The sequence below is a fragment of the Podarcis filfolensis genome (genome assembly GCF_964270895.1).
Source record: "Podarcis filfolensis genome assembly, chromosome: 6".
Taxonomy (NCBI): Eukaryota; Metazoa; Chordata; class Lepidosauria; order Squamata; family Lacertidae; genus Podarcis; species Podarcis filfolensis.
Window position 1 is genome coordinate 3,748,303 of NC_139609.1, and position 26,984 is coordinate 3,775,286.

Genomic DNA, 26,984 nt, shown 5'->3' on the forward strand with positions numbered 1-26,984 from the left:
AGTGCCCAGTGAACACTTTTTTTATTTGCCTAGGCCTTGCCCTTTACATTTGTGCCTTCATGATGGTTTTTCTGCCTCCCATGACTTGTTTCTTTTTGTATGCTTTCAAAAATGCATTTGTATTCTTGCACTTTTATGCTTTGTTTGCAAACTGTGAGCCATGGCAGGTACGTGGCTAACAGATGTCCTAAATAAAAATAAATGAAATGATAAAAAAGGAAGTCTCCCTCCTGCGATCTTGTCATGCACCCCATCAGATTTAAACTTGGAGCCAAACAACTGTTCTGTGGAAAAACCTTTGGGACGGTTGAAGAGAAGGGCTGTAGGTCCACCTTGCATGCAGAAGGTCCCTGGTTCCATCCCCAACATCTCCAGGTGGGGCTGGGAGAGACTCCTGCCTGAAACCAGAGAGCTGCTGCCAGTCAGTGTAGACAGTAAGGAGCTAGATAGAGCCATGGTTTGACTCAGTATAAGGCTGGGCTGGATGAATCCCTAGCCGGAATTAAGATCGCCGGAAGAAATATCAACAACCTCAGATATGCAGATGACACAACCTTGATGGCAGGAAGTGAGGAGGAATTGAAGAACCTTTTAATGAGGGTGAAAGAGAGAGCACAAAATATGGTTTGAAGCTCAACATCAAAAAAACAAAGATCATGGCCATTGGTCCCATCACCTCCTGGCAAATAGAAGGGGAAGAAATGGAGGCAGTGAGAGATTTTACTTTTTTGGGCTCCATGATCACTGCAGATGGTGACAGCAGTCACAAAATTAAAAGACGCCTGCTTCTTGGGAGAAAAGCAATGACAAACCTAGACAGCATCTTAAAAAGCAGAGACATCACCTTGCCAACAAAGGTCCGTATAGTTAAAGCTATGGTTTTCCCAGTAGTGATGTATGGAAGTGAAAGCTGGACCATAAAGAAGGCTGATCGCCGAAGAATTGATGCTTTTGAATTATGGTGCTGGAGGAGACTCTTGAGAGTCCCATGGACTGCAAGAAGATCAAACCTATCCATTCTTAAGGAAATCAGCCCTGAGTGCTCACTGGAAGGACAGATCCTGAAGCTGAGACTCCAATACTTTGGCCACCTCATGAGAAGAGAAGACTCCCTGGAAAAGACCCTGATGTCGGGGAAAGATGGAGGACACAAGGAGAAGGGGACGACAGAGGACGAGATGGTTGGACAGTGTTCTTGAAGCTACCAGCATGAGTTTGACCAAACTGCAGGAGGCAGTGGAAGACAGGAGTGCCTGGCCTGCTCTGGTCCATGGGGTGACAAAGAGGCGGACAAGACTAAACGACTAAACAACAACAACAAGACAATTTACCATGTACCTCTGGTTTGAAGCCTTAACTTTGTACTCCACTCCATACTCATTTTTGCTTTTGCCTCTTTTGTGTGGGGAAGAGGGAGGGTAATGCATTTCAGCTATGAAATTTAAGTCAGCCGTAGAAACCAGCCTGTGTATGTATGGAGGGGGGTAGTCTGGAGGTACTAAGTTTATCTGTTAAGCAATATCAACTTTGGCATGGGCCAAGGAAATGTGTCTTTAAATCTCAAGGAAAAAAGATTACATGTTTTCTTTCTAAAAAGCCAATGTTCTGATGGGACCTCAGTTAAAAGTGATTGTGACTCAGCTGAGCAACCTCAACAAGCCTCTGGCTGGCAAGGATACGCTCCCTGGAGCCTGATGGGATCTTCTTTGGGCTCTAGGGTGGGATCTCCTCATAAACCACTAGGACTCTCCAGGGTGTTCCCCATTATACACGATTTCACGTTTGCATGTAGGGGCCTGGAATGGAACTCCTGTGGTGAGTTCCAGCACATTTTCTTCTAGAAAGAAAGCCCTGTGTAACTCTCTCACCTGTAGTGAAGATGGTAGAGGTGAATCCACTCCTCACAGCATCCTGGGCTGCTTGCAGGCGCACTGTGTATTCTGTGTTTTCCGAAAGCCCTTCCAGGCGGATCCAGGTGTCTTCTGCATCCACAATCAATTCCTGTGCTCAGTCACGAAAAGAGATGGAAAATCAGAGATGAGAAGGAGAGATTTGTGGGGCTTACGTACATGGCTAGCCCAAGACATTTTGGCACCTGAGGCAGAACCCAAAATGGTGCCCGCCTCTCTGCCAGAGAAGAAGGGGTGAGGAAAGAACAATATCAGGAACAAGGGGAGAGGGTGGAAAGAAAGATCTACATCAGGATCTGTGGACCCTGCTGCCTTAGGTGGTCACCTCACCTTGCCTCATGGGTGGGCCTGCCCTGCTCAGGTACGTAATACAGAAGTGGAACCTAGAGGCATTTAGAGGATCAGGATTCTGGTCTTGAACTTAAAACCTGAGGGGTGTCAGGTTGTGTGAAAGCAGTCCTTCACATCTGGAAAGAGGCTGGAAGTAAACTGTGAGAATTGGAATACTGCTTAGGCACTTCCCTTGTGAATGTCTAGCAGGAAGACCAAGGGTTAAACACCCCCTTCCCATCCTGCCATTCTCCTGGGCAAGTGCCCTGGTCCCCAGATTTATGTCGCAAGAGACACACAGGAGTGGGAGCCTCATGTTTCCCTTGCAATGTTGGTTTCTGCCCCCCAGCTAATGGGGGATGTTAATTTCATAACTTCAGTTATGTCTGAACAAATCACACAAATCATTCCCACAAGATGTTCTCGGACACAGGAGAGGCCTGCAGGAGTGATATGGGGTTGCGGGGCCTCAATGGATTTTCCACATGATGAGTTTTGTGTAGTAAAACTACTCTTGTTCCCCATTTGTAGCACACAGTCCATCTTCCACCTTGTCTCGCGTGTTTGCTTTATTTCGTTTATTTATGGCAAAATGCAATATGTCACCCAGATAGTGCACACAAAGTCTTTTCAAATGCAGCGCTTACAACGGTGACATTAAATGTGCCATAGCTGATGCAATTTTGGATAAGAGAATGACTCTATTCCCCTCCACACCTTGCCGTTTAGCTGCAGAAATGGTATCCCATGAAGTTTCATGACTTTCTCAATTGCTTGTTTTGTGTCCTCCTTGTGTGAGTGAAGGCCACAAATCATGGCATTAGAAATGGCAGGCAAGGACAAGGGTACCCCCCTCCCCTCCAAGAACCCACTTGTTACATGCAGGCAGAGATCAGGTGCTGCTGCTGGCAAAACACGTATTGCCTGATTATTATGCAATGGCTCAAACAGGGGTGGGAGATGCTTTGAGTAACTGTGTGAGAAAATGGTGGCTCGTGCTAGGGAAGACTGCTGGCCAGTTTTACTTGTATGCTATTTCTTTCCATTAGTTTAATGTTATCCCATTAGTATTTATTCCATGCTATGCAAATACTGTGCTGAAATGGTAACACAGCAGAGCTACTGTAACATCAAACAAAGGACCTGAAACAGAGAAAAAATGGCTTCCAAAGCACTGACAAAAGGGAGGGAAAGTGACTATGAAAACTGCAAAAAAAACAGAACAAAAAATGGATTGAGGTTTTTTTTTTGGGGGGGGGGGAGTAGTGTGGTGGTGGAGGGGAATGAAATCACAACCTTCAGGCAAAAACAACTCCCCCCCCCCGCACACCTGGAGTTCATCTGGCTCCACCCTGGCATGAGAGACGTATTGGAAGAAAGGACCCACCTTTCGGCTCCCATCAGGTGACCGGTAAGTCATGATGTAGTTCTCAATCTCAGCCATAGGAGGCAGCCACGAAAGCAGTGCACTTCGCCGAGTCACTTCACTCGCAGTCAAATTTGAGGGAGGATCCAAAACTGTTGGCAAATGAATGAGAGTAGGGCAATAATTTTATTGCAGGGTTATTGTGATATGCAAGCTACAGTTTGAATACTCAAGGATATAAAAATCCTTCATCTGGAAGTTTGTTTCCTATATCCCACAGGAAAACAAGTTGTCAATTGTTATGAATGCTATTTCCTGGCAGTGAGAATTAATAGGCTATGGCCGCCGGGACCACATAACACTGGTCCTGAGAGATCTGCATTGGCTCCCAGTACGTTTCCGAGCACAATTCAAAGTGTTGGTGCTGACCTTTAAAGCCCTAAATGGCCTCGGCTCAGTATACCTGAAGGAGCGTCTCCACCCCCATCGTTCAGCCCACTGAGATCCAGCGCTGAGGGCCTTCTGGCGGTTCCCTCATTGTGAGAAGTGAGGTTACAGGGAACCAGACAGAGGGCCTTCTCGGTAGTGGCGCCTGCCCTGTGGAACGCCCTCCCTTCAGATGTGAAAGAAATAAGCACTTATCCTATCTTTAAAAGACATCTGAAGGCAGCCCTGTTTAGGGAAGTTTTTAATATTTAATGCTGTACTGTTTTTAACATTTGATTGGGAGCTGCCCAGAGTGGCTGGGGAGACTCAGCCAGATGGGCGGGGTATAAATAATAAATTATTATTATTATTATTATTATTATTATTATTATTATTATTATTACTTACGAGTTGTAAAGTTGGTGAAGATGGTTCTGCTGGTGACGGGCCCATTGGTGGCATACATGGTGACGCCGTAGCTGGTACTGGGCAGCAAACTGATGAGTTGGTACTCCTGGTTGGTCCCGTCCACTAAAATGGTTTCTCCGGCAACTGAAATCAGGGGATGGATTGTACAGAACATGAGGCTTTTGAAATGACAGCCTTCTAGTGTGAGATCCAACTTGAATAAAATAGGCTTTATGGTTAGATAGCCATGGGGACAAGGAGGAGCCTGAGAGTGGACTTACAAAATTGGTGTCCAGATAGTGACAATAAGTTGGCAGTTGGCCCTGCTGGAGAATCCAAACTTGCCAGTGGTTCAGCCTCCAGGCAGGTCATAGCCTATGCAAATATGTCAAGTCTTAACAATCAGAACTATTGGATACTTGCTGGAACTTGTGAATGGACCACTCATAAGACTGAGATTAATGTGGGGAACAATTGTCAGGACTGGGAGCTATGCTAAGGTGAAAGGAAACATCACTTCATGATGGGGGGAAATTGATTGTATGAATCCATCCTACTACAGGAGGAATGTTACAGTGGAAGTAGAGAATGTTGCAGAAGGACAGCAAAAACTCTGGACACTTTGGTCTAGAAGGTGCCAACTTGGCATCTAAGTGTACCTGTCAATACCTTCTATACTGCTTGTGAAAGTTTTCAGTAAATATCCCCTCAAAAATGCATGATCCACAAGAGATTGCTTTTCTTGATTAGTTCCCATTTGCACTGGCTCACCCTCTTCTACACTGAACATGCATCGGATTCCAAGGTTAAACATCTCTTTTGGAATTGGCAGCCATATTGTCTTGTGCTACATATCCCACAGCAGCCATTTTGTGACTGAAACCAACAATGTTTTCTCAAAATCCCAAAAGTTCCTGCTGGTCCCAAAAGTCTTGTGATCCCTACTCTGGTCTTCCTGGACCACTGCATTTTGTGCCAGGAACTGTGAGAAGGGGTGGTGATGACTTGCAAAGTTCTTCATTCCAAAGATTTCTCTCACCACCTTGACAGTCAAGGCTGGTGTTCTGGAAGCAAATAATGGGCCAGGTGGATGGACCAGGCAGGGACACTCTAAGTGCAGCTGACCTTCACTCAGGGGCGTAGCAAGGGGGGCGGTGGGGGCAGTCTGCCCTGGGTGTCACCACTGAGGGGCGTGAAAAAATGCTGGGCGGCACTCACCGCGGGACCTGCAGCGCACCCGAGCCATGTGTGTCTCCTGGGAGTGATGTGGTGGCTTGGGCGCCTGCAGGCTCCGCGCTGCCCAAATGGTCCTCCCATTGCCTCCCCCCCCCAGCTGTAGGGCGGCTGAGTGGGAGGAGGCAGGCAGATTCAGGAGGCCCCATGGTGCCCCCGTGGGTGGCTGGCCCTGCCCCCGTGGGCACCACCCCAGGCGCCCAATCAACTTGCTCCGCTGCTGCCTTCACTCAGACAATACTCAAGACTGAAGAGCCAGGCCAGAGTCTCAGACTTTCAAGGCCCAGATGAAATCCCATGGGCCCCTGTGTTATCGGCTGAACTACGGTCGCATCCTCTAGCACCAGCACCATGCCCTAGAGAGTAAATTGGCTGCCAGGACCCTCCATTTGAGACACACATACCCGTCTCCTGCTTCTGCACACCAACCTCCTCTACCTGCCTCTTTCGAATTCTCCCTCCCTGTCGCAGGGTGCTCCCTCCATGCCCCACACAGTCCTGCATACCAGACACAGACATACCTGTGTCATGTGTGAGGACAATGACATAATTCTCAACTTCAGCCATGGGCGGGTCCCACTTCAGCAGGGCCTCTGTTGGGGTGATGTTCGTGGCAGTCAAGCTCTCTGGATTATCCATGGCTGCATAACAAAAAGGCAAGGTAAGGGAGTCAACACAGAAGTTGTTTCTTTGCTTCAGGCATCAGCCATGACAAGGACCTGGAAGCAGCTTAAAGTCCAAAAACCATGGAGCAAAAACGTAAGGCAACTAGAACGAACTACGTAGCAGCCATATGCTCATGATTCAGCAGCAAGTACTGTATCCAAACCACAAGTCATTGCATGTGAAGCAAAGCAAGCGCCCAAAGGAAAACCGTGCCATGGCTCTACAGCCTGAAGTTGAGGCCCAACTGAGATGTGATGGGACAGCCAGTTTATTTTTCATAGATCAGTCCCATTCACACACAAAGTGGGGAGTGGGGTCTGAATTTGACACCAAAAGTAGTTAATGAGTTAGAGGGGGTGAATCTTCCCCATCTGGCCTCTCCATCCCTCCTTTGCTTCACTGACATTTCTTGTGGCCCAGCTCTGGTTCTGGGAGTGAGCTGGGATGGAGAGAAAGGTGCTTGGAGCTATGGAGAAGCAAGAGGCGAGTCCATTCAAATGTTAAAAACGGACTCCCTCTGCCCTTTATATGTGAATGAGGCATGCAAGCAAACATAGGAAAATGTCTGCCCCATTGCGTCTAGGCTGGCTCTTCCTTATTTTCATTCCTCCGTAGGAAGTCCCCTTTCTATTGATCTAACAGTAGTCGTGATCTTTTGGTATCTTGGAATGGAAGTGATTCTGTAGAGGTACAATTTCAGAGATAACACAGCAAAGCATATAATGGGGGATGTTTTCAACTGCCTCCTCCTCACAAAACCAATAGCATGAGATGAATGGCATATTATGATACACCAGCAACCCAAAATTGCAGAAGGCATTTGCAAGGCAAGGGCATTAAGAAAAATCGGACTCTGTTTAGTATACTACCTGCCATGGGTGTAGCCAGGATTTTTGTTGGGGGGGGGGGCAGGACTTAGGGAGGGCAGAACCGATGTGATTGGTCAGTTAGTTAAGTATTTATATTTTTTAAATTGATCTGGGGGGGGGGGCACCTGCCCCCCTGCCCCACCTGGCTATGCCCATGCTACCTGTTGCCCCCATTACTACAGTTCTCTCAGCAGATTCAGTTTTGAGCTTAACAAGCATTTCTGTGATGCTGCAGTACTTGTGAAAGTATGAGAAGTGAATACTGTGCACTCCCACTTGTTCATTGGCAGCCACCATTTTACCTGACCCCCACCTAACATTATTATTAATTAAATTTATATAATGCCCTATATCCAAAGATCACAGGATAGTTTACAACATAAAAATAGAAAACAGGTTGTTTAATCGACCAAAGGCCTGGTCACAGAGCAACATTTTCGCTTGCTGCCTAAAGATATGTAATAAAGGTGCCAAATTCCTGAAGGAAGCTCTTGCCACCAGCCATTGATGCTTCTTTATCCTGATGCCACCTGCATTCACAAGTAAACTCTGGACCGTTCTGTGTAACCCCCAAGAGGCATTCCATACCTGTATACAGGATGTGTGAGAGAGGCTCACTTTCTTCTCTGCTTCGGACACTCTTCAAGCTGATCTCATACTCCGTGGCAGACTGCAGGTGGCTGAGCGTGTATTCAGTAACACCTTTGGCAATAACTAGGCTGTCCACTCGTCCTGTTTGGATGGAGAAAATGGCTCCATTACCACTAGCAATTCCAGGTGCACTAAAAATAGGCTAACAACAGCCAGGTGTCAGCCCACAGACCTTCCAGCCTTGATTGCCACGGAAGTCGCCAGAAGAGCACATCCTTCCCCATCCTCGGCCCTCCAGATGTTTTGAGACTACAATTCCCATCATCCCTGACCACTGGTCCTGCTAGCTAGGGATCATGGGAGTTGTAGGCCAAAAACATCTGGAGGGCCGAAGTTGAGGAAGCCTGCTCCGGCTGCTTCTCTCTTTTGTTTGTCCACATGGCTATCTGAGAGGTGGCCAAATGGAACTCCATGGAGCCCTTAGACTCTGGAGGAAAGATGCACATCTTGATCAAAAGTTGGTCCAGTGCCAAGTGTGGTTGGAAGAGCTGCCCTAGCCAGGGCCAGCTCTGGAGAAATAAAGCTGTGAACTGGACTGGCAGAGGACCCAACAGGGCCCCCACTCTCACTCAGACTGCACTCCCACCTTCTCAGACTGCACACCTCCCACTCCCACATTCAGGGTGCCCTCCCTGAATCCTGATGCCACTACCCAAAGGTTGAAAGATATGCACCAAACCAGCGTTGCTAAATCATCTGCAACTGAGTGTGGCTCAAGACTGCAAGCAATAAGAAACTACACAGTATTTAACTGGAAGCAGGAGAGAATAACCAAAGAGATTAGCTCAACCATGGTATCTTCTTCTATCAGCTAAGGGCATTTTGGGGGGGATGGGAAAGGATCAGTTCACAGCAAAATAAATAATTCTAGGTATATTGTATTGTTCTAATCAGTTTAGCTTTTTTTTTTTAATAGCTCAGAGATCACTTCAGGTTTTCTGCATATGTAGGTTCAAATACTGCAGACACTCATCTTTGCCATTAAAAAAGGTGCAAATAGTGTACTAAATTTCTATGTGATTAATTTAAGGATCTTATAGTAAAGAAAGTTAAAGATAATAAATAATATTTAATGTGTGAGATATATACACACTAGAAACATATATATATCTATCAAAGCTGAGAACAGCGTCATATGGGTGAAAAATAACCACATGGCATTATATTAGTATCACAGAACCATAAAATTACAGAGTTGAAAGGGACTCTGTAATTTATGGCCCATCTCTGTATAATAATGTCTTCTTGTTGGTTGTTTAAAGTTTGTCTCCAATAAGTTAATTTGTTCACTGGGGCAATTTCCCATATTTTCTGTACCCATTCTTCGAAAGATGGAGTTCTTTTCTCTTTGCAAAATTGAGGAAGCATAACCTTACGCCCATTAACAAACTTGCAACTAATTGCATATCAATAAGTGCTGCTTCTGAGTTTAACATACACAGACCCTTAGGTGTCTTTGAAATATTATAACCTGTCATTTCCTGTTCTAAAATATTTGGGGAACCTAATGAAGGGGGTGGGAAAAACAGCTCACCTTTATTTCTGCTTTGCATTCCATTCCTTCAACACCTCAAACAGACTTGTGACTTGAGTGTGTGGCACAGCAATGATAAATCCCTTGCTCTAGAAAACTGTCTACTCTGGTTTTTGAGGATGAGAATATTTAAATTGCGGAAGGAGCCCCACACCCCACTCAGTTCATTCTCTTTTGCAAATGCACAGCTTTCCTTGAAAAATACAGTGGTACCTCGGGTTAAGAACTTAATTCGTTCTGGAGGTCCGTACTTAACCTGAAAATGTTCTTAACCTGAAGCACCACTTTAGCTAATGGGACCTCCTGCTGCTGCTGCGCTGCTGGAGCACGATTTCGGTTCTCATCCTGAAGCAAAGTTCTTAACCTGAAGCACTATTTCTGGGTTAGTGGAGTCTGTAACATGAAGCGTATGTAACCTGAAGCGTATATAACCCGAGGTACCACTGTACAGGAGCTTCCACAACACTCCCCTTGCTGAGGGAGACATACGGTAGGTGTCAGCACACATGTAGAAGTAACACATACTGTACACAGATCCTCAGATATGTGTTTACACCATGCAATGCACAAAGCACCTTTTGGATCCAAAAAGCGCAGGCTAATAGTATCAAATGCACAGTGTATTATTTCTAGAAAATGTGTATTTCAAAGTAATTACCAAAAGTCCTTTGGTTTGGAATTCACTTGTTTGAGTGCTTGTCAAATGGAAATGAATGTTCCTCACCAAAACCTTTAGCCTTCTTTTATTTTAATGACCTATCTCTGTCTTTGAAGTGATGAATTCTGAAAGCCTGGACTCTTTAATCTTGTGGAACCCAGCTGAAGAAGTTTTTCAGGCTGCAACCGTATGCACACTTACCTGGAGGTCAGACCTATCAAACATACAGGGTCTTACTTCTGAGTAAACGGACACAGGATTGTACAGCTAGCTTCAAAGGAAACACACACATGCTTAGCTTTCCAGAGAGCAATGGGTTTATGGGAGAGTTCTGTAGTTGTGGGAGGGGGTCTGCCAAAGGTTACACCCTCCTCTCACACACCTTCTCAGGGACCTCCTAACTGGGAGCAGATGAAACAAGATGGGAGCAGGCAAATGAACCAACCAGGGTAGGGTTTGGTCAGAACACACAAGACCTTGTAAGAAAGCAGGGACCCTAAAACACGGAGGTCAGCTGTTTCCACAGACCCCTGGGAGTGTTACCTTGGGCAGATTTGTAGGCTATCCTATAGTGGTCAAAAGATGCAATAGGAGGAGCCCAGTGGACCGTCACAGAATCTGTAGTCACGTTGTCAATGGTCAGGTTCCTTGGTGGATCAATGCCTTAACGAAGCAAAGTAAAGAAATAAAAGCTGGCAAACATTTGCACATTGCACAATTCCCAACCGGAAATGCATCACTTCTGTTGATAACTCATGCTGATAACTGTGGTGACTCTTCTTAATAGCACAATTACTTATCGTCTAATTCACACACTTAACAATTGCTATTCAACCTAACACTACACTTGACAGAAAAATTTTATTTTCTCGCTGTTTGCAAAATTAATTTATTCTACTGTATCTTGTCCTGCGCAACCTTCTGAAACAGGGTGTAACTTTTTAAAAAAACATTTATGATGTCAGGGCCTTGGGAAAGTTGCGCTAGCTGTTGTGAAGGAGTGACAGTTTGACAAGGGACTGCCATTTTTGTCAGTAAAACCATGTTTTATATGATATATAGTTTTGGCCAGAGGTCATCTTTGTAGGTGTTTGATTGAGCACAGAAATATATAGCCATAAAAAGACCATATTTGATGGTAAGCTTATGGTGGAGGAGGAGACACCTTTTGATGTACCAATGTCTCAAAAGAGAGGGGAAAAAGGCAGACAGAGCACCACTGCTCACTGTCACTTTCCAACAGTGATAGCTTATTCTCTAAAAGTCTCACTTTTTTTTAAAAAAAAAGCTAATCCCTTAGCTGTCACTGCTAAGGAGAAGACCTTAACATGTGCACCAAAGCATAATTGTGTGTGTATTGGCAGAGGCCTTATAGCAATGGCTCATTTGTCATAGTAATTGGCAAGGTAGTTAACACGATTATACATTTCATTCCTCATTTAAGGAGGTGATCTTGATGCCCGTGGGAATGCTGATTAGGAGAAATATTCAGCAATGGATCTAAGGGACATCTGAGAGAGACAGTGGTTCACCACTTGCATCCTCTTTTGAATGCCCTCCCCATGGAGGCCTGCCTGGAGACATCATCAGTATCATTTAGGTGCCAGAAAACACTTGTGTTTTCTCACGATTTTTGGAACTGCAAACAGAAGCATTTTAATGCAGAGTAGTGGCGCTGTGGGTTAAACCACAGAGCCTAGGACTTGCTGATCAGAAGGTTGGCAGTTCAAATCCCCATGACGGGGTGAGCTCCCATTGCTCGGTCCCTGCTCCTGCCAACCTAGCCATTTGAAAGCACGTCAAAGTGCAAGTAGATAAATAGGTACCGCTCCGGTGGGAAGGTAAACGGCGTTTCTGTGAGCTGCTCTGGTTCGCTGGAAGCGGCTTAGTCATGCTGGCCACATGACATGGAAGCTGTATGCCGGCTCCCTCGGCCAATAAAGCCAGATGAGCACCGCAACCCCAGAGTCGTTTCCGTACGCTGCTCTGGTTCGCCAGAAGCGGCTTAGTCATGCTGGCCACATGACATGGAAGCTGTATGCCGGCTCCCTCGGCCAATAAAGCCAGATGAGCACCGCAACCCCAGAGTCGGCCACGACTGGACCTAATAGTCAGGGGTCCCTTTACCTTTACCTTAGTTTTATTTTACTGTCTTTAATTTATTTAATAAAAATTATAGACCTTTTGATTGTAATAAAACCTCTTAAGTGGTTTACAAAAAAACAGGTTGCTGCTGCTTTTGTTTGTTTTAATTTGCTGTCTGTGTTGTTAATAATAATAATAATAATGTACTTTTTTGCTTCTTCAATTTTATTGCTGGTGCAGGATATCAATTGTGTAAATAAATGAACAAATAATCAAGACCCAGAAAAACAGTGAATGAGCCCACAACAAATTCATGAAATCTTCTTCAGTACCCCATCACTTAATATTCTGGTTGTGGGAGAGTAAGATTCTTTGGCGTTACAGCCACAGCAGCCTTCTTCTGCCTTCACCTCTACCAAGTACAAGATGGCTACAGACATCCGTCTTCCTGCACCGTTCAAGAGCCAACACCTCTCAGGTGTTGCTGTGGGTGAGGGGGATACAGTAGTGTGAACCCCACATGTTCTCTGAAGTGGGACAACCCAGATGCAGGTTCTTCCACATACACTTCAGCTGGAACAATGTGTGCAGCTTTTCGAAGGGGATTTCAGAATGAACATGCAGTGAGTAAATCTGGTTTCTTGGCTGCTGGGGGGATTTTGAGGTTAGCTGAGCATACATGTATAATTCCTTTGTATTGCCTTTGGAATCAGTTGTGGTCTCAAAACCCAGCTCTGAGACTACAGGAGGATGAATGTGAAGATTACTGTTACAGCAGCCCAGGGTAAATTAGCAGGCATGGGGAGGGTGGGGGAAAGGAGATTTGGGATCTGCTGTAGCGTTTGACAGTTATGTGGGCATAGGCATCATCTGCTTGCATTGGAAGAGGGAGAGGTGAAGATAAGAACCCTTTTCGTCCCCTGTGCGGCCAAACTGATGCAAGACACCACTTGTGGCAAAAGCAGTAGGAGTGTTTGATGTGCCTGGGCCAGAACTGGAGGTCTGTAATCCTCTTCCGAGTTGAGTTCTTCAAGGTTAGCAGACATGGCCACAACCAGGCCAGAGCTGGCAGTGAGTATTAGACCCAGGTCTTACCTGCTCTCTAGCTCCATGTTTCCTATACTTCTAAACAGCCGAGGCGCACTATTTTTCTGAATTAAAATTAATTCCTTCCCTCCTGCCCCGCTAGGACTCTTGTGAAATCACTGGAGTAAGAATCACTTCCCTCAGACGAGCCCACACCACTGCATTTCTGCATATGTCACTATTCCGGGAATATCTCCTGAACAGAAGGAAGACCCTGGCCCCAAACAGTGACCTGTGTAGAGGTCACTCTGGTGGCCTCCTGTGTGTTTGGTGCTTTGGGCTTACAGGAACCATGGATTATTTAATTAACTTAGTACATCCCACTGTAACCAACCTTTTTCTGAGGCAAACCTCCACCGGTTTGCCTTTTCTGAGGAAAAACATCTTCTCCATCCTTTTTGTTTCCCTGTTCTCTGCTTCCCTGGATCTCTTCTCTGCTTCCTTTATTCACCCCACGCCCCGTTGCAACTCACCAAACCCAGGACCTACCCATTTTATTTCTAGTTTGGCCAACAGAGGAGAACAGGGTGGGGACCGACCATGCATGCTGCATTTTCCAGACAGGGATATTCAAAATGGTGGGCATATTACCATAAGATTCATGTGTATACATTAAGATGGGCTGTATTCACACTGATGCTCAGAGATTGTTGAGGAGGAAAGCTGAAACCTTATGAATGGCAACCCTAGCAACTCATTTGAACATTTTTTTAAAGACACATCCACAAAACCTTGGCCTAAGGCAAGATGGGGGAAAAATACAGTAGGTAGAGTGATTTACTATGAAGAGGATGAAGAAAACTGGAACTGTCACTGATTCATAGCAATAGTTGGGATGTGTGTCATTTTGGCTTAAGTTAAATGTGAATTCTAAGACTCAGCTCTGACTTTGATGGTTGGCTCCACTCTGTTTTCTGTTTTTAATTTTGCAACCCATTCAAGCACAAAGGATCTTCCTCGGAAGTGGACAAGACATAGATATTAAACTGCAATGGAGAGAGCACTGCTACTGTTACCTGTTTTGATGGAGCCCATGATGGGCTCAGAGCTAACAAGGCCATGCACAGCCACCAAGGACACAACATACTCTGTGGACGGCTGCAGGCCAAACAAGGCAGCATGTCTCTTGGTCGGGTCTAGCATCACTTGCTTGGTTTCCTCTTTGTCCTTGGGGCTGTAGTTCAGTATCAGCCTATCTGCTGGAGGAGAGGGGTCACTCCAAGTGATGTTCACACTGGAGGAAGTCACATGAGAAAAGTGAAGCTGTGTGATTGGCCGGAACCCTGAAAACAAGAATGCAGAAGAAAATGGCAGGCTGGGTCTTGTTTAGCCAGGAAACATGCAAAATGATGAAAAGGTGAGTACATCTGAGCATGTACAAAAGGACTAAAGGGTAAGGCTGTATATACACTAAGCCATTTGTAGCAGAAAAACATAGTGCTTGTCAATCCGGAATAGATGCTGCTTCCAAACTAGATTGATTCTATATCCTGCCATTCACAAGAATGGGTGTGGCTACATGATGCACATTTGAAAACTCTCCCCTTGATTAGGTTATCCATGCCTTTCCCTCCCTGCACATACCCCAGGTAAATGGAGAGGAAAGCAATGGTTGCAGTCTTGGTATATGCCCACCCACAATGCCATTGGGCGGGTGTGGATACCCCCCACCCAATAGCTGGGACCACCTACTGTACATCTGTTTTTAAATGGGCAAACTGCAGAGTATTGCAGAATCCATCTGTGATCAGCTTTTATTTTCAGAATGAAACCAGTCTCTCAGAAGCACTTCTCATGGGCAAAAAATTGCAATGGATCTAGACCACGCAGGAAAAAAAGTACTCAAGTCTCTATTGATTCAGTAAAATAGTGTGTATACACAGTCCCAGTCTTCTGTAATGAGGGTAAAGATTATCCATTTTAGAAATGTATTTTCTGAGCTTTAGGCTTCCACCCTTTAGGAATTAATCACTGGACGCAGTTTAAATGTTCTGCATTTGACCACTGCCCCAAAAGGTGAGGTCAAGGTAGGGTTTAAATCTGAGGAAGGGGGGACAGGAAAAATGGGGCAACAGAAAGAGGGTGTGCGAAGGCTCTTGCAAACATGCATGTCCGTTACCTGGGCTACTTCTGCACTTAGCATTTTGGAAATGACATACCCATCACATTAGGCTCCAGCTAGATGTGCCACGAGACATCTGTTTTATTTTATTAATTAGTGGTGCCTGACAGTTATTTTGAAAATCAGGGAACCGGCACTCAGGGAGAAGTTTAACACTTTCCTCCCCACCTCAAACCCCCTCCTGCTATTAGCAGAAGAAGAGATGCTGAACCTCTCTCCCCACCAACACCATGGCTTAGACACTCTCTGACAGAGCACCACATCCCCAACCTTCAAAGCAGCTAACTGGGGCTGCAATTAGTAAAAGAAAGGACTCTTCAGTGGTGTATCTAGCAGTAGTCAACCAGCAGACAGTAGTAACAGACCCTCAGAAAACCTCAGGTGACTCTCAGTACCTGTGAAGGCATCCACTGTGCTCTCCAGGCTCTGCTGACGGCCTCTTTCAGCAATGACAGAGATTGTGTATTCAGTCCCTGGTTCCAAGTCTGATAGTGTAAGCTCAGACTTGTCTTTGGCAACGGTAACCTCAGATGCCATTCCTGAAGCGGGGATGAAGATGACCCGGTAGTGATCAATGGGACCCTTGGCTTTGGTCCAGGACACAGAGATGGATGACTCTGTGGAAGCTGTCACTATGAGGTCGTGAGGGCTGTCGAGCTCTGCAGCAGGAGAAGGAGATTTAAAAAGTAGCCTATTAACAGCTTGGAATGCACATGTCTGAGTTTAGATTTTTACACACACAGTAAAAATACACAATGCAGCACTGAGCCTTCTTGAAATTCTCTTTAAAAAGAAATTTAATCAGAGGCCCAGATTTAATAACGATGATGATGATAATTTTATTATTTATACCCTGCCCATCTGGCTGGGTTTCCTCAGCCACTCTGAGTGACTTACAGCACATATAAAAACATAATGAAAAAATCAAATATTAAAAACGTCCCGATACAGGGCTGATTCAGGTGTCTTCTGAAAGTTATGTAGTTCTTTATCTCTTTGATATCTGAAGGGAAGGTTCCACAGGGCAGGCACCACTACTGAGAAGGCCGTCTGCCTGGTTCCCTGTAACTTCGCTTCTTGCAGTGAGGAAACCAGCAGAAGGCCCTCAGCACTGGACCTCAGTGTCTGGGCTGAACAATGGGAGTGGAGATGCTCCTTCAGGTATAATGCGCCGAGGCTGTTTAGAAAGTTCAGGACCAACACTTTGAATTGTGCTTGGAAACGTACTGGGAGTCAGTGAAGACCCTTTAGGACCGGTGTTATATGGTCCTGGCAGCCACTCCCAGGCACCAGTCTAGCTGCCGCATTCTGCATTAGTTGTTGTTTCTGGGCCACCTTCAAAGGTAGCCCCACGTAGAGCGCATTGCAGTAGTCCAAGTGGGAGATAACCAGAGCATGCACCACTCTGGTGAGACAGTCTGTGGGCAGACAGGACAAGGGATTTCACAAATACAACAGGGCTTCCTCCGCAACAAAGTTGGTTCAGAATATTTTCACACCAATAGCACTTCTGTCCCCTAGCAGTGAATAACAATGAATTTAATAACTGACAATTCATTGTCTCTTAACAGTGTCCCAAAAATTCTTCCTGGGCCTAGGACAGGTCAGAGGCATCTAATCATGGCGGCGAAGGGTGGGGGGGTTGCCTTGCCAGCTGCTACTGAGTTTCAGTTGAATTTGATAGAGATGACATGGCTTGGCTAGTTTGAAGCTCTCTATGTGCAATGACGTAATCAGATGAAAACTTCATTGGCCTTGAAGCCAGTGGGTCCTGCCTCAGTGGGTCATCACATAGCCCTGTGCAAGTATTAGGCTCCTCTGGGGGGTGAACTAGACTCTATTGTCTCCTTTAGCAATCTCTCTTCTCCCTTGACCATGGTGTGGAACTGCAGTATAGAACTGAGCTGGGCTCACAAAAGTAAAGGTAAAGGTAAAGGGACCCCTGACCATTAGATCCAGTCGCGGACAACTCTGGGGTTGCGGCGCTCATCTCGCTTTACTGGCTGAGGGAGCCGGCTTACAGCTTCCGGGTCGTGCGGCCAGCATGACTAAGCTGCTTCTGGCGAAGCCAGAGCAGTGCATGGAAACACTGTTTACCTTCCCGCTGGAGTGGTACCTATTTATTTACTTGCACTTGACATGCTTTTGAACTGCTAGGTGGGCAGGAGCTGGGACCGAGAAACGGGAGCTCACCCCATCATGGGGATTTGGACCTCCAACCTTCTGATCGGCAAGCCCTAGGCTCTGTGGTTTAGACCACAGCACCACCCTAAAAATACAGATCCAGAATCCTTAGCGGTGCCAGCACACAATCAGAGTGGTCACTGAAAGTTATTATGATGAAGAAATGGATTTTGGTAGTGTTGATGGAGCAATGTGATCTATGAATCAATACCCTAGAAATTCTAAGGCTGCCTTTGATATTTGCAGTTGTAATCGCTGTACAAATATCACATAAAGGCAAAAGCTGTTTGCATTTGCATTGAAATGCTGGCTGTAAATACTTCCCCTTGTGCAAAATGCCAGCTTGCTTATGTGTCTATAAAAATTGACAGTCTCTCTCTCTCTCTCTCTCTCTCTCTCTCTCTCTCTCTCTCTCTCTCTCTCTCTCTCTCTCAATGTTGGGATAATCTTTTGAACCATATTCTCTCCCCCCCCCCCCGGTTATGTCCCTTGGCTGCTCACTCCAAGACACAAGGAAAAGCATTCTTAATAAGAGCCCCCTCATCAGTTTGAAGAAGAACAGAGATTTTGGCTTCAGCTGCTAATTCTTGTTTGCCTCTATTCTCTCACAGGAACAAAGAAATGGGGGGCAAAAGAAGAGAACATTGATAGAGCTTCCGACAGGGAGAGGAAGGGTAAAAGAACACTTTGCTTGTGACTCTGCATGTACAGCCAGGGTTGCAAACATTCAAATCATTGCTCAATTCAGAATAGGACTCCTGCTAGAAATCATTTGCCAACCAGATCCCTGGAGCAGAAGTAACCAACTGAGGCTTGCAAAGGCATTTCACCTGAATCCTAGGCAGGACCTCCCAAATTTGAACAAAAGGTGACCGCCAGGGATGTGGAGGTTACCATAGCGTGTGGCAGAGTGACATGTCTCAGTACAATCAGCGCCTTCTTTTAGACCTCCTCCACACCCTGATAATCTGCTTGGTGAAATTACTGCATGAATTCAAAGTGGCAAAGTACTGCAGAATGAATTAACTGAGGGTCACTTAACCATGTTCTGGAGCCCCTAAGTATGGCTGAGGATTCAAGAGATGGGCAGAACCCACTAGTTTTGCTCTGTAATGATTTTTTTAATTTAAAACAAGTCTGTGTGTCACTCACCAGTCCTTGCATTCATGGTAGCTGGAACACTTTGCTTGCCATCCATTACAGCTGAAATTCCAACTCCATATTCTGTTCCTGGCACCAAATCTGCACGGGGACACACAAGAATGCACAGATTAAGCAATGAATTGTAACTATTTCCAACCACATAGTGGTTTCTTCTTGTCTGGCTTATGGATGGGTGAATCTGACAATTTTCTTTCTCATTTTCTCCATCTTAAGTTCAGTTCCCCACATTTCCATATCAGTTTGCATTTTTTAAAAAAGTTCTCCTGAAGATTCACCAGCATTTTAGTGCAAATGTTTTCATGCAATTTTGCCTAATGTGCACATTTTTGCAAAGCAATTCCCCCTAATGCAGCACATTTTTGTATGTTATTTTTATCAATAATAAAAAAAGCGCTTTGTATGCTTACTACAAGGAGGTGGCTACAAGTAGAGGTGGGTAGACTGGCCTGCTAGAACCCTGAGATCTACCAAACTAGGTACGGTGCAACATACTGACACAGGAGGCAACCATATACTTAAAATTAAGGAGCTAGGTGCCTCTGAGCACACGCTCAGTCAAGGTAATTAAAAACAGGGAGTTGTTGATTTGTTGCATAGACCTTTCCCCCCATTTTAAGCTGAGAAAGCAGAATTAATTTTAGAGCAAAGAACAGTCACCTCTTGGCCATTAATGAGACATACTTCAGTTGCTTTCTGTAAAGCTAAATTTCAGACGAGAGGGGATCCAAGATAGCTTTATTTGTTACCAAACTGATTTGACATCTAACATTTTCATTTGAGTTTCTTATTTATGAGGCATAAATGAAACACTCAATAATTTATGAAAGAGCCCAGCTTCTCCCTGCGTGCCGTGGAAATATAAGTATCCAGCTGCCGTCAGGAGGCCTGCCCTGTGGTTTCTGGCTCATCAGGGGAGACAGCAATTTAGTTAATTTCCAGGCAATCTATCATCTATTATCATTATTGGATCAAAGCGGATGCCAGTGGCTCTTTGTCGGCACCCTTTGGGTTTATTTCTTTCTTCACTGAATGGATATTGGCAATTTCTCAGAGGTACAAAAGATGTAAGATGGCACGCAATTCCTCTCCACGGGTGCAGACAAAATGTAAACCAGGAAACAAATAGTTCCTTGTCACTGGGGCCAGCCTGTTACCCAGCCTTGTCTCCTTGAGCTCCACTCATTTGCACCCATTTAAGATCACAGCACTGTGGGGGCGACTCAGTGGTTTGTTCTGTACAAACCCATAATTGAGAGTGCCAAGCCTAACATAGTGCAGGGCTCGGCTGACTTCAGTTTTGTGCAATGGTCTTTGTTTCCACTAGAATCCATGGGGCCCACCAATGCATTTGATAAAAAAGAGGGCATCTTCAGGATCTCTTAAGTAACCTGTGTTATGTAATGCTCAGCATGCATTCTTAGCTCCAGCATTTAAGGGTTAAACTACACAAAACATAAAATGCATTGTTTGGAGTTTCATGATTTTTCCCTTTTCCATGGCAGTCAGCAGCTGCTTTCTGTCCTGATCAGCATCAGGACCACAGTATGTGGGGAAGAGAGCTAATGATTTTCTTCTCACTGTGGTCCCATTGAAAATTGCTCCCACTGAAGCTCCTATTCGACATATTAAGGAAAATGGCTGCTTCAAGTTGTTGGTAGTGATTAGGGCTGGGCGATATCTGGTTTTCAACACTGTGATATATCAGTAGCTAAACACCGTGATATGCTGATATATCACAATGTCTGGAAGGTATCTCAGCTGTTTCTTCTTCCTCACCTCAGTGGAGGAGGAAACAGCTGAGATACATTGCCCAGCCCTACACTGTGAGCAAGCCCCAATAGCCTCTCTGGTTCACATGAGCCAGAGGAGCATTGGGGCTTGCTTGAACCGCTCAGTGGGGCGGGGGAGCCTCCCACCCACAGCTGAGTGAGCCCTGATGCCCCTCTGGCTTGTGCTTGCTCAGATGAGGGGGTGGGAGGTGTCCCCCCAGCTGAGAGGTTCAAGGAAGCTCCAGTGCCCCCCAGAGAGGCATCAGGGCTCCCTCAAAGGCACCTGCCTGCCTTTGCCTGGGAACGTGGGTTGCGTCTTTCCTGCCAGGGTGGTCAGTTGCTCCAGGCGGAAAGATGCAGCCCACCTGCTTGGGCAAAGACAAAGGCAGACAATTGCACAGAGCTTGAGAACATGCTTCTTGGGCTCTGTGTGCTCAGTTGCCACCCGCCTGCCTTTGCCCAAGCAGGTCGGCTGCATCTTTCCTCCTGGAGCAAACAACCACCCCAAGAAGAAAAACGCAGCCTGCCTGCCTGGGTGAAGGCAATCTGAGCTGATGATAACATCGCAGCAGCTGGGGAGCCGCAATGTATTGGCAGATCAAAAGGTCTGAAACTGGTACCGTGATGTGAACACCATACTGGTTTCAGACAATGTCAAAGTATCGCCCAGCCCTAGTAGAAATAGTTTCCATTGGGACTATGGCGTGTGAGGAAAAGGCACCCTCTGGAGTAATTATTTTTGTAAAAAAAGAAAATAGTTGTGCAAGTCTCCTGTAATGTGTATTTTGGCTCCAATAAGAGCCCTGACAGATCAGATCAAGGTCCACTGACATCAGCAGGCACTGGCCAGCCCACCAGTAGATCACCAACAGATTAGCGCTTCACCAGCAGCTTGCTTTATCTTTTTTCTTTTCTTTTTGCATCTTGGAGTAATCTCTGAAAAACTGTTGACAGTACTCAGCCTAGGGATATAGGAAGAAAATGATCTTCATTGCACGTAGCACTCTTTCCTTTGTGTTGCAGTTTGGCTTCTGACAAAAACTACATTTTTTGTCTTGCTGTCTGCTGTGGTGAAATTTCATGTAGCGAATTATGCTGTAATGATATTATCCCACCCCATTCCAGTGCAAAGGAAACACAATGCAAATGGAGGAAAAACACACCATTTTCTCTCTCCAGATGAATGGTGGATGCTCAGAACAAACAACAGGGGAGAGCTATTGCCTTCATACTCTGCTTATTTACTTTCTAAAAGCATCTGGCTGAAAACTGAATGCTAAATAAATAAATAAAAACCTATATTGTGAGTTCACAGAAAAGCTGACTATAAGAGGATTCCACTGTACAGTAGTGAGAAACCTCTGTCATGGATGTTAGTTTGAATGGATGCCAAGCTCCTCAGAAGATGTACTGAAGGCAGCTCTTCATAAGTACCGGTATTCCCTCAATCTTACCATATAGGGCATCTCAGGAAGGTTGGGGACCTGGCCAAAAGGCTGTATCTGTGCATGAAGACAGGCAGCAGAGACAGGCTGCTGCATTTCAAGAGGTAGACAAAACAAACACCAAAGATAAATCCCCCCTCTAGGGCGGAACGTCCTTGCTGATGGAATTAAGGAAAACCTATTTCATGCTCCTCTGTAGCAGCCCAGCCCAGCCATGAAATCTCTGCTAAGAGCAGCTTTCAGAAGAGTTTAAGAAGAGCCTGGAAATTTTTTCCACGTTTCCTCCTTGCTTTTCGTCTTCTCTGATGCTGGAGACATCTGCACAGAGCTGTGCTTGGGCAGAAGGAAGTGGTGCCTTCAGGAAGTACCACTGAATCTTTCCTCTCCCCATCTCTTGCAGAGGTGCCTCAGCAAAGCAGTGGTGTTCAAGCCTCCAGAAGTTTATCAGGGGCTCCTTATTTAGAAGATCAATAATGGCGTACGAATTTCCTTGAAAGACAGATTGTCCAACACACTACTGATCTCCACCTACAAAACTGCTGGGAAGATTTGGGTTCATTCTAGAGCTCACTTCCCACACAACACTGCTAAAGACCCAAGAGGCCTGAGTTCAATGGTTCTTATATTCCCAAGGAAGTGTGACAGGATTGCAGGTGAAATCTGTAAGCCCCATTTGAGAATTAACAGGGTTATTTAGTGGATGCCTTTGCCAACTAAGGGCTTAGCCACACTTCCTCTTATCCCCCTGGTTTTCCCCTGGGAAAAAACACTCTTTAGCATTCAGTTGGAGCAAATGGGCAATTTGTTTTTCCCCTGGATTGACATTTGCTATGATCTATCACTAAAGAGTGAATTTTCCCTGGGCCAAGGGGGAAACCACTTGGACCTGTACCTAGAAAGCATGAGTCAAGTGGAAAACCAAACATGGGACAAGTGGAAGAGTGGACAAGCCCTAAATTTGGGTCAGGAGGAAATGTCCCCTCCTGCCAGATTGCCTGGGACTCTTTCCTCTCAAACTCTTCTTCTGTGCAATGAGACATAGCGCAATTGTTTCCTGGGGTAAACACCTTCTGCCGTGTGCATTTCTTTTCTGCTTGTGGCACACTGCACAAAGTTTAAAACTTTTCTACTTAGTGTGATTGTTTTAAATGCACTGGTGAGAATTATGGTAGAAAAGTCATGGAAAAGGTGGAGTAACTCAGAGGCCCTTGGGAGCAGCGCTGAGCAAGGACTTAGAGGGAGTTTGGCCAAGTACAGAGACAAGGGGAATTTAAATGACTAATCTCTGTCCAGAGAGACTGTAATGTGTGGAATAGCACTAAAGGTGAGTTCATCACCCAGTGGCTATAGCATCATCATCACAACTTGGAAGTTTGGAAGAGATCAAATGCCATGGACAGAACACCTTACTGCAACCACATCACTTGAAACTCAATACTGTTTCATGCACTTTGCTTCCTAGAGAGATATAATGTCTTAGGGGCAGGGCTTTTCAGAGCAAGTTTGTCTGTGAGTACTGGATATTGGGGTGCTTTGTGATATTTATTTTAAAACATACAAGGAAAGCAAGTGAGAGTGGACAAGCAGAGGGACACTGTGCTAGTCTTTAAAACAGAATGTCCTTGGAGGCCCCCTTTCCCCAGCCGACTCTGTGCCAGGCAGCTGCAAAAATTCAGACTTCTGCTTCCTTTGGTGGCCAAATGCCAAAATGCCAAACTGTTTCCCTTCAGTCTCTGCCCACAGCAGGTGGTGTGTGTGTGTGTCCCATCATTAGTAGCCACTCACCATCAAAAGCCACCAAGGGCCATTTAAGGACAGCCTCAGGATCCACTAAAAGAACAGTTTGACCTACTGACTGTACAAAAACCTAAAGTAAAATTAACCTCACTTTGCATGTTCATTACAACACTCACAAAATGTTTATATTTTAGAAAAACAGTGCTTTTAAAAACAATCATGCAGACATACTCAAAATCAACTATAACATTTCCCTGCTTGTAAATTCCACGAGGAAAAATAAAAACTGCCCACACTGTTGATGAGGAAGCTTACCTGTGAGGGTGGCCCTGGTTGTGGCACTTGCACTTCGTGGCACTAGAAGCTCATGGTATTGCTCTCCGGCGAGAGTGCTATAGATGACCTTGAAATTCTCCACCTCTGCCTCACTGTTGTCCCACTCAAGTTCCAGGCTGTCATATGTCCGGGAGAGCACACGCAAGTTCTTGGGAGCATCAATTTCTGCGTTTGAAAAGGAAATAGTCAGTGACTTGCTTTACTCTTGCTTCTACAGCTACAGTACAATAAGAAAGGCATTTTCAAAAATGTAACCTTGCTGTTTATTTAAGAAAGCTGGCTGAAGAACTAGGAGTTTTTCCCCAACACAATCCAAGTGAAATTCTTTTGATTTCCTGCTATCTTGTTCTCCTGCATAAATCCACTCTGAGAATTCGAGCCAATAACTCTTGCACAGAGCCAAGGAACTTGCTCATTAACTAACACTAATGATAACCCTTATCATTCATGTAATGCATTAAAGTATGCAAAGCACTTCGTGGTCTTTATCTAATTATAATTTGGAGAACATTGTTCAGTGAGACATCTACTTTATAATATAAATATAATGTGTAGGTCTGAGACGATAGCAAATCTGCCTTATTCACTAATAAGCTATTTGGATGGTTAATGACTTTGAAAGGAAATCAAATGAGGGAAAGCCAAGTGATCAGATTTAAAGTTGAAACACATCTGAAGAAACAGATTCAAAACTCTCAGCAATATTTTTAAATAAACTTCCATATGAAGTTGCCTTATATTGAGGCAGTTCAATCCAGGCCACACCTGTTTACTGTACCTGGAAGTCATTCTCAGCAGCCTCAGGCAAAGAAATATTTTATGGCCCTGCTGTTTGAAATCCTTTAAAATTTAGGGATGGAACCTGGGCAGTCCAAAGGTCTACATGGCCTTGCAAAGCTCTACCTACTCAAGTCCTTCTTATCGGCTTTCCATAGGCATCTAGTTGGCCACTGTGAGAAAAGGATTCTGGTGGGCCTTTTGCTGGACCCGGCAGGGCTAATCTTACCAGGGCCACAGCCACTCCCCTAAAGGCACCAGAGGAATAGGAATGAAGTTGTCCTGTGTTGAGTCAGCCCTTTGCTTCCTCCAGCTCAGTTCAGTCCACTGTGACTGGCAATGGCCTTCTGGGTTCCTCAGACATCTTTTCTAGCTTAGTTACCCAAGAATCTTTTAAAACAGAGATGCAAGCACTAAACTATGTTCCCAATCATGACATGAATTGTGGGTTTGAGGCGACAAAAGATTTCACATGGAAATATGCACTCTGTAAGCAAGCTCCAGCCTTCCAGAGAGTTCATATTTTGAATTCCAAGTGCTGCACTGATTTTTCAGTTTGTTTACATTTTCACTGCAGAACTAACTGGAGGTCACTAACTGGAATCTTGGCAGATTCAAAATAGCATTACGTAGTGTTTTGTGTGAGTGGAACAATGTCTGTTGTGCACCCACATCCTTCCCCTGCAAAACTGTTCTGTGTCCATCCCCCTCAACCACCCGGAGCTGATGCGGGGAAGGTGCAGGGCATGCATTGGTGGTTTTTTTTTTTTGAGGGGGAGTGTTAGGGGAGAGGAAATGTCAATTGCCTATCCTAATCTGGATACAACTTTTATCTTCTGTGCATCTTTTCATTCCGTGGCCAGGTGCCAGTGAGGAGAGGGCTATTGCACATTTCATAGTTGTGTACAGGTATGGATTTCAGCAGGTGTAACTTGTCATGTATACAGTAAGGAAAGGTGCAGGTAGTCTGCTTTTCCTTGGCATATGGTCACCCATTTGGTCCCTTCTTTTTTCAGTCAGCACCAAAGCTCGTGTATGGAAGGATGCTCTGCCAGAGATCCTAGGAGGTATTCAAAATGTGCAAGCGAAATGGGAGATCTTGGGTTCTCCCAGCTTCTAATTTTAGCAGTCTTAAATTCAGTTTTCCTCATGTCAACACCAGTTTGCGATTTCTTTTCCTTTAAAAAGGCCTTCAAAAACTCACCAGCATATTAATGTGACTTTCTCCTAATATACACATTTTTGCAAAGCAATTTCCCCTGATATAATAGGTTTTTGTATGTTATGTTCACTAATGTATGCATTTCATGCACATTTTAACTGCACAGCTGCATTTTTGTACACATTACTTGGCACTGCAAAATTCAAAGACCATTGCAAATTTTGAGCAATGGTAACATTTCACAAAGTGCAAATAGGTAGGTTTGTCTTTAAATGTGAACTGAACTCTCGCCTCCATTACTAATCTAAACCAAAGCTATACAGTGGTACCTCGGGTTACATACGCTTCAGGTTACATACGCTTCAGGTTACAGACTCTGCTAATCCAGAAATAACACCTTTCTTTGCTTCAGGATAAGAACAGAAATTGTGCTCCGGTGGCGCAGCAGCAGTGGGAGGCCCCATTAGCTAAAGTGGTGCTTCAGGTTAAGAACAGTTTCAGGTTAAGAACGGACCTCCGGAACAAATTAAGTACTTAACAAATTAAGTACTTAACCTGAGGTACCACTTACCTGACTGAGCTTCCAAATAGACAAGCATTCGATTGTACTGTAAGGTGCACTTATTTCCCATTCAAAGTAATGGGACTAACACAGAGTTTGTGCCCAATGCCTTCCAAGTTAATGCTTTTTTCTGATTCAGTTATTACACTGCCTTTTGTGCATCTTTGAGGTCTCCCTCCCTGACATTCCCACAAGTGTGGTGCCAAAGTGGTGGTACTGAAGGCAAACTGTGAACACCCTGTGTAGTGTTGAAACAGGAGTGACAGACTTATAACACCATGGTTTTGCTGCCTCACTTGCCTTTTTGATTATGACACAAAAATCAGAGAATGAAAGACTCAGCGAATCAATTAAGTGCACATCCCCCATAATCTTGCAGCCAGCAAGGCCTCTTCATACGTATAACAGCATCTTTATGACGGGTAATATCTAAGCCATAAAACAGTTCCAAAATCTACTTTCCTCCTCCTCTTTTACAGAACTGTCATTTAAAGCAGTTCACTC

The 26,984-nt window shown here is 45.0% G+C and overlaps 1 protein-coding gene across 2 annotated transcripts in view; it reads right to left on the bottom strand.

Annotated features, from left to right (window-relative positions):
- The window catches only part of TNR (tenascin R), a 368,751-nt gene that overhangs the window by 18,976 nt on the left and 322,791 nt on the right, over window positions 1-26,984 (bottom strand). For both annotated transcript variants that reach the window (XM_083621543.1, XM_083621542.1), the window contains 10 exons: window positions 23,959-24,144; window positions 18,681-18,770; window positions 15,740-16,003; window positions 14,239-14,505; window positions 10,595-10,714; window positions 7,797-7,940; window positions 6,195-6,314; window positions 4,441-4,584; window positions 3,628-3,758; window positions 1,869-2,001 (listed from right to left, as the gene is read on the bottom strand). In XM_083621543.1, coding sequence (XP_083477669.1) covers window positions 1,869-2,001; window positions 3,628-3,758; window positions 4,441-4,584; window positions 6,195-6,314; window positions 7,797-7,940; window positions 10,595-10,714; window positions 14,239-14,505; window positions 15,740-16,003; window positions 18,681-18,770; window positions 23,959-24,144 — 1,599 coding nt within the window. The remainder of the gene's footprint in view (window positions 1-1,868; window positions 2,002-3,627; window positions 3,759-4,440; window positions 4,585-6,194; window positions 6,315-7,796; window positions 7,941-10,594; window positions 10,715-14,238; window positions 14,506-15,739; window positions 16,004-18,680; window positions 18,771-23,958; window positions 24,145-26,984) is intronic.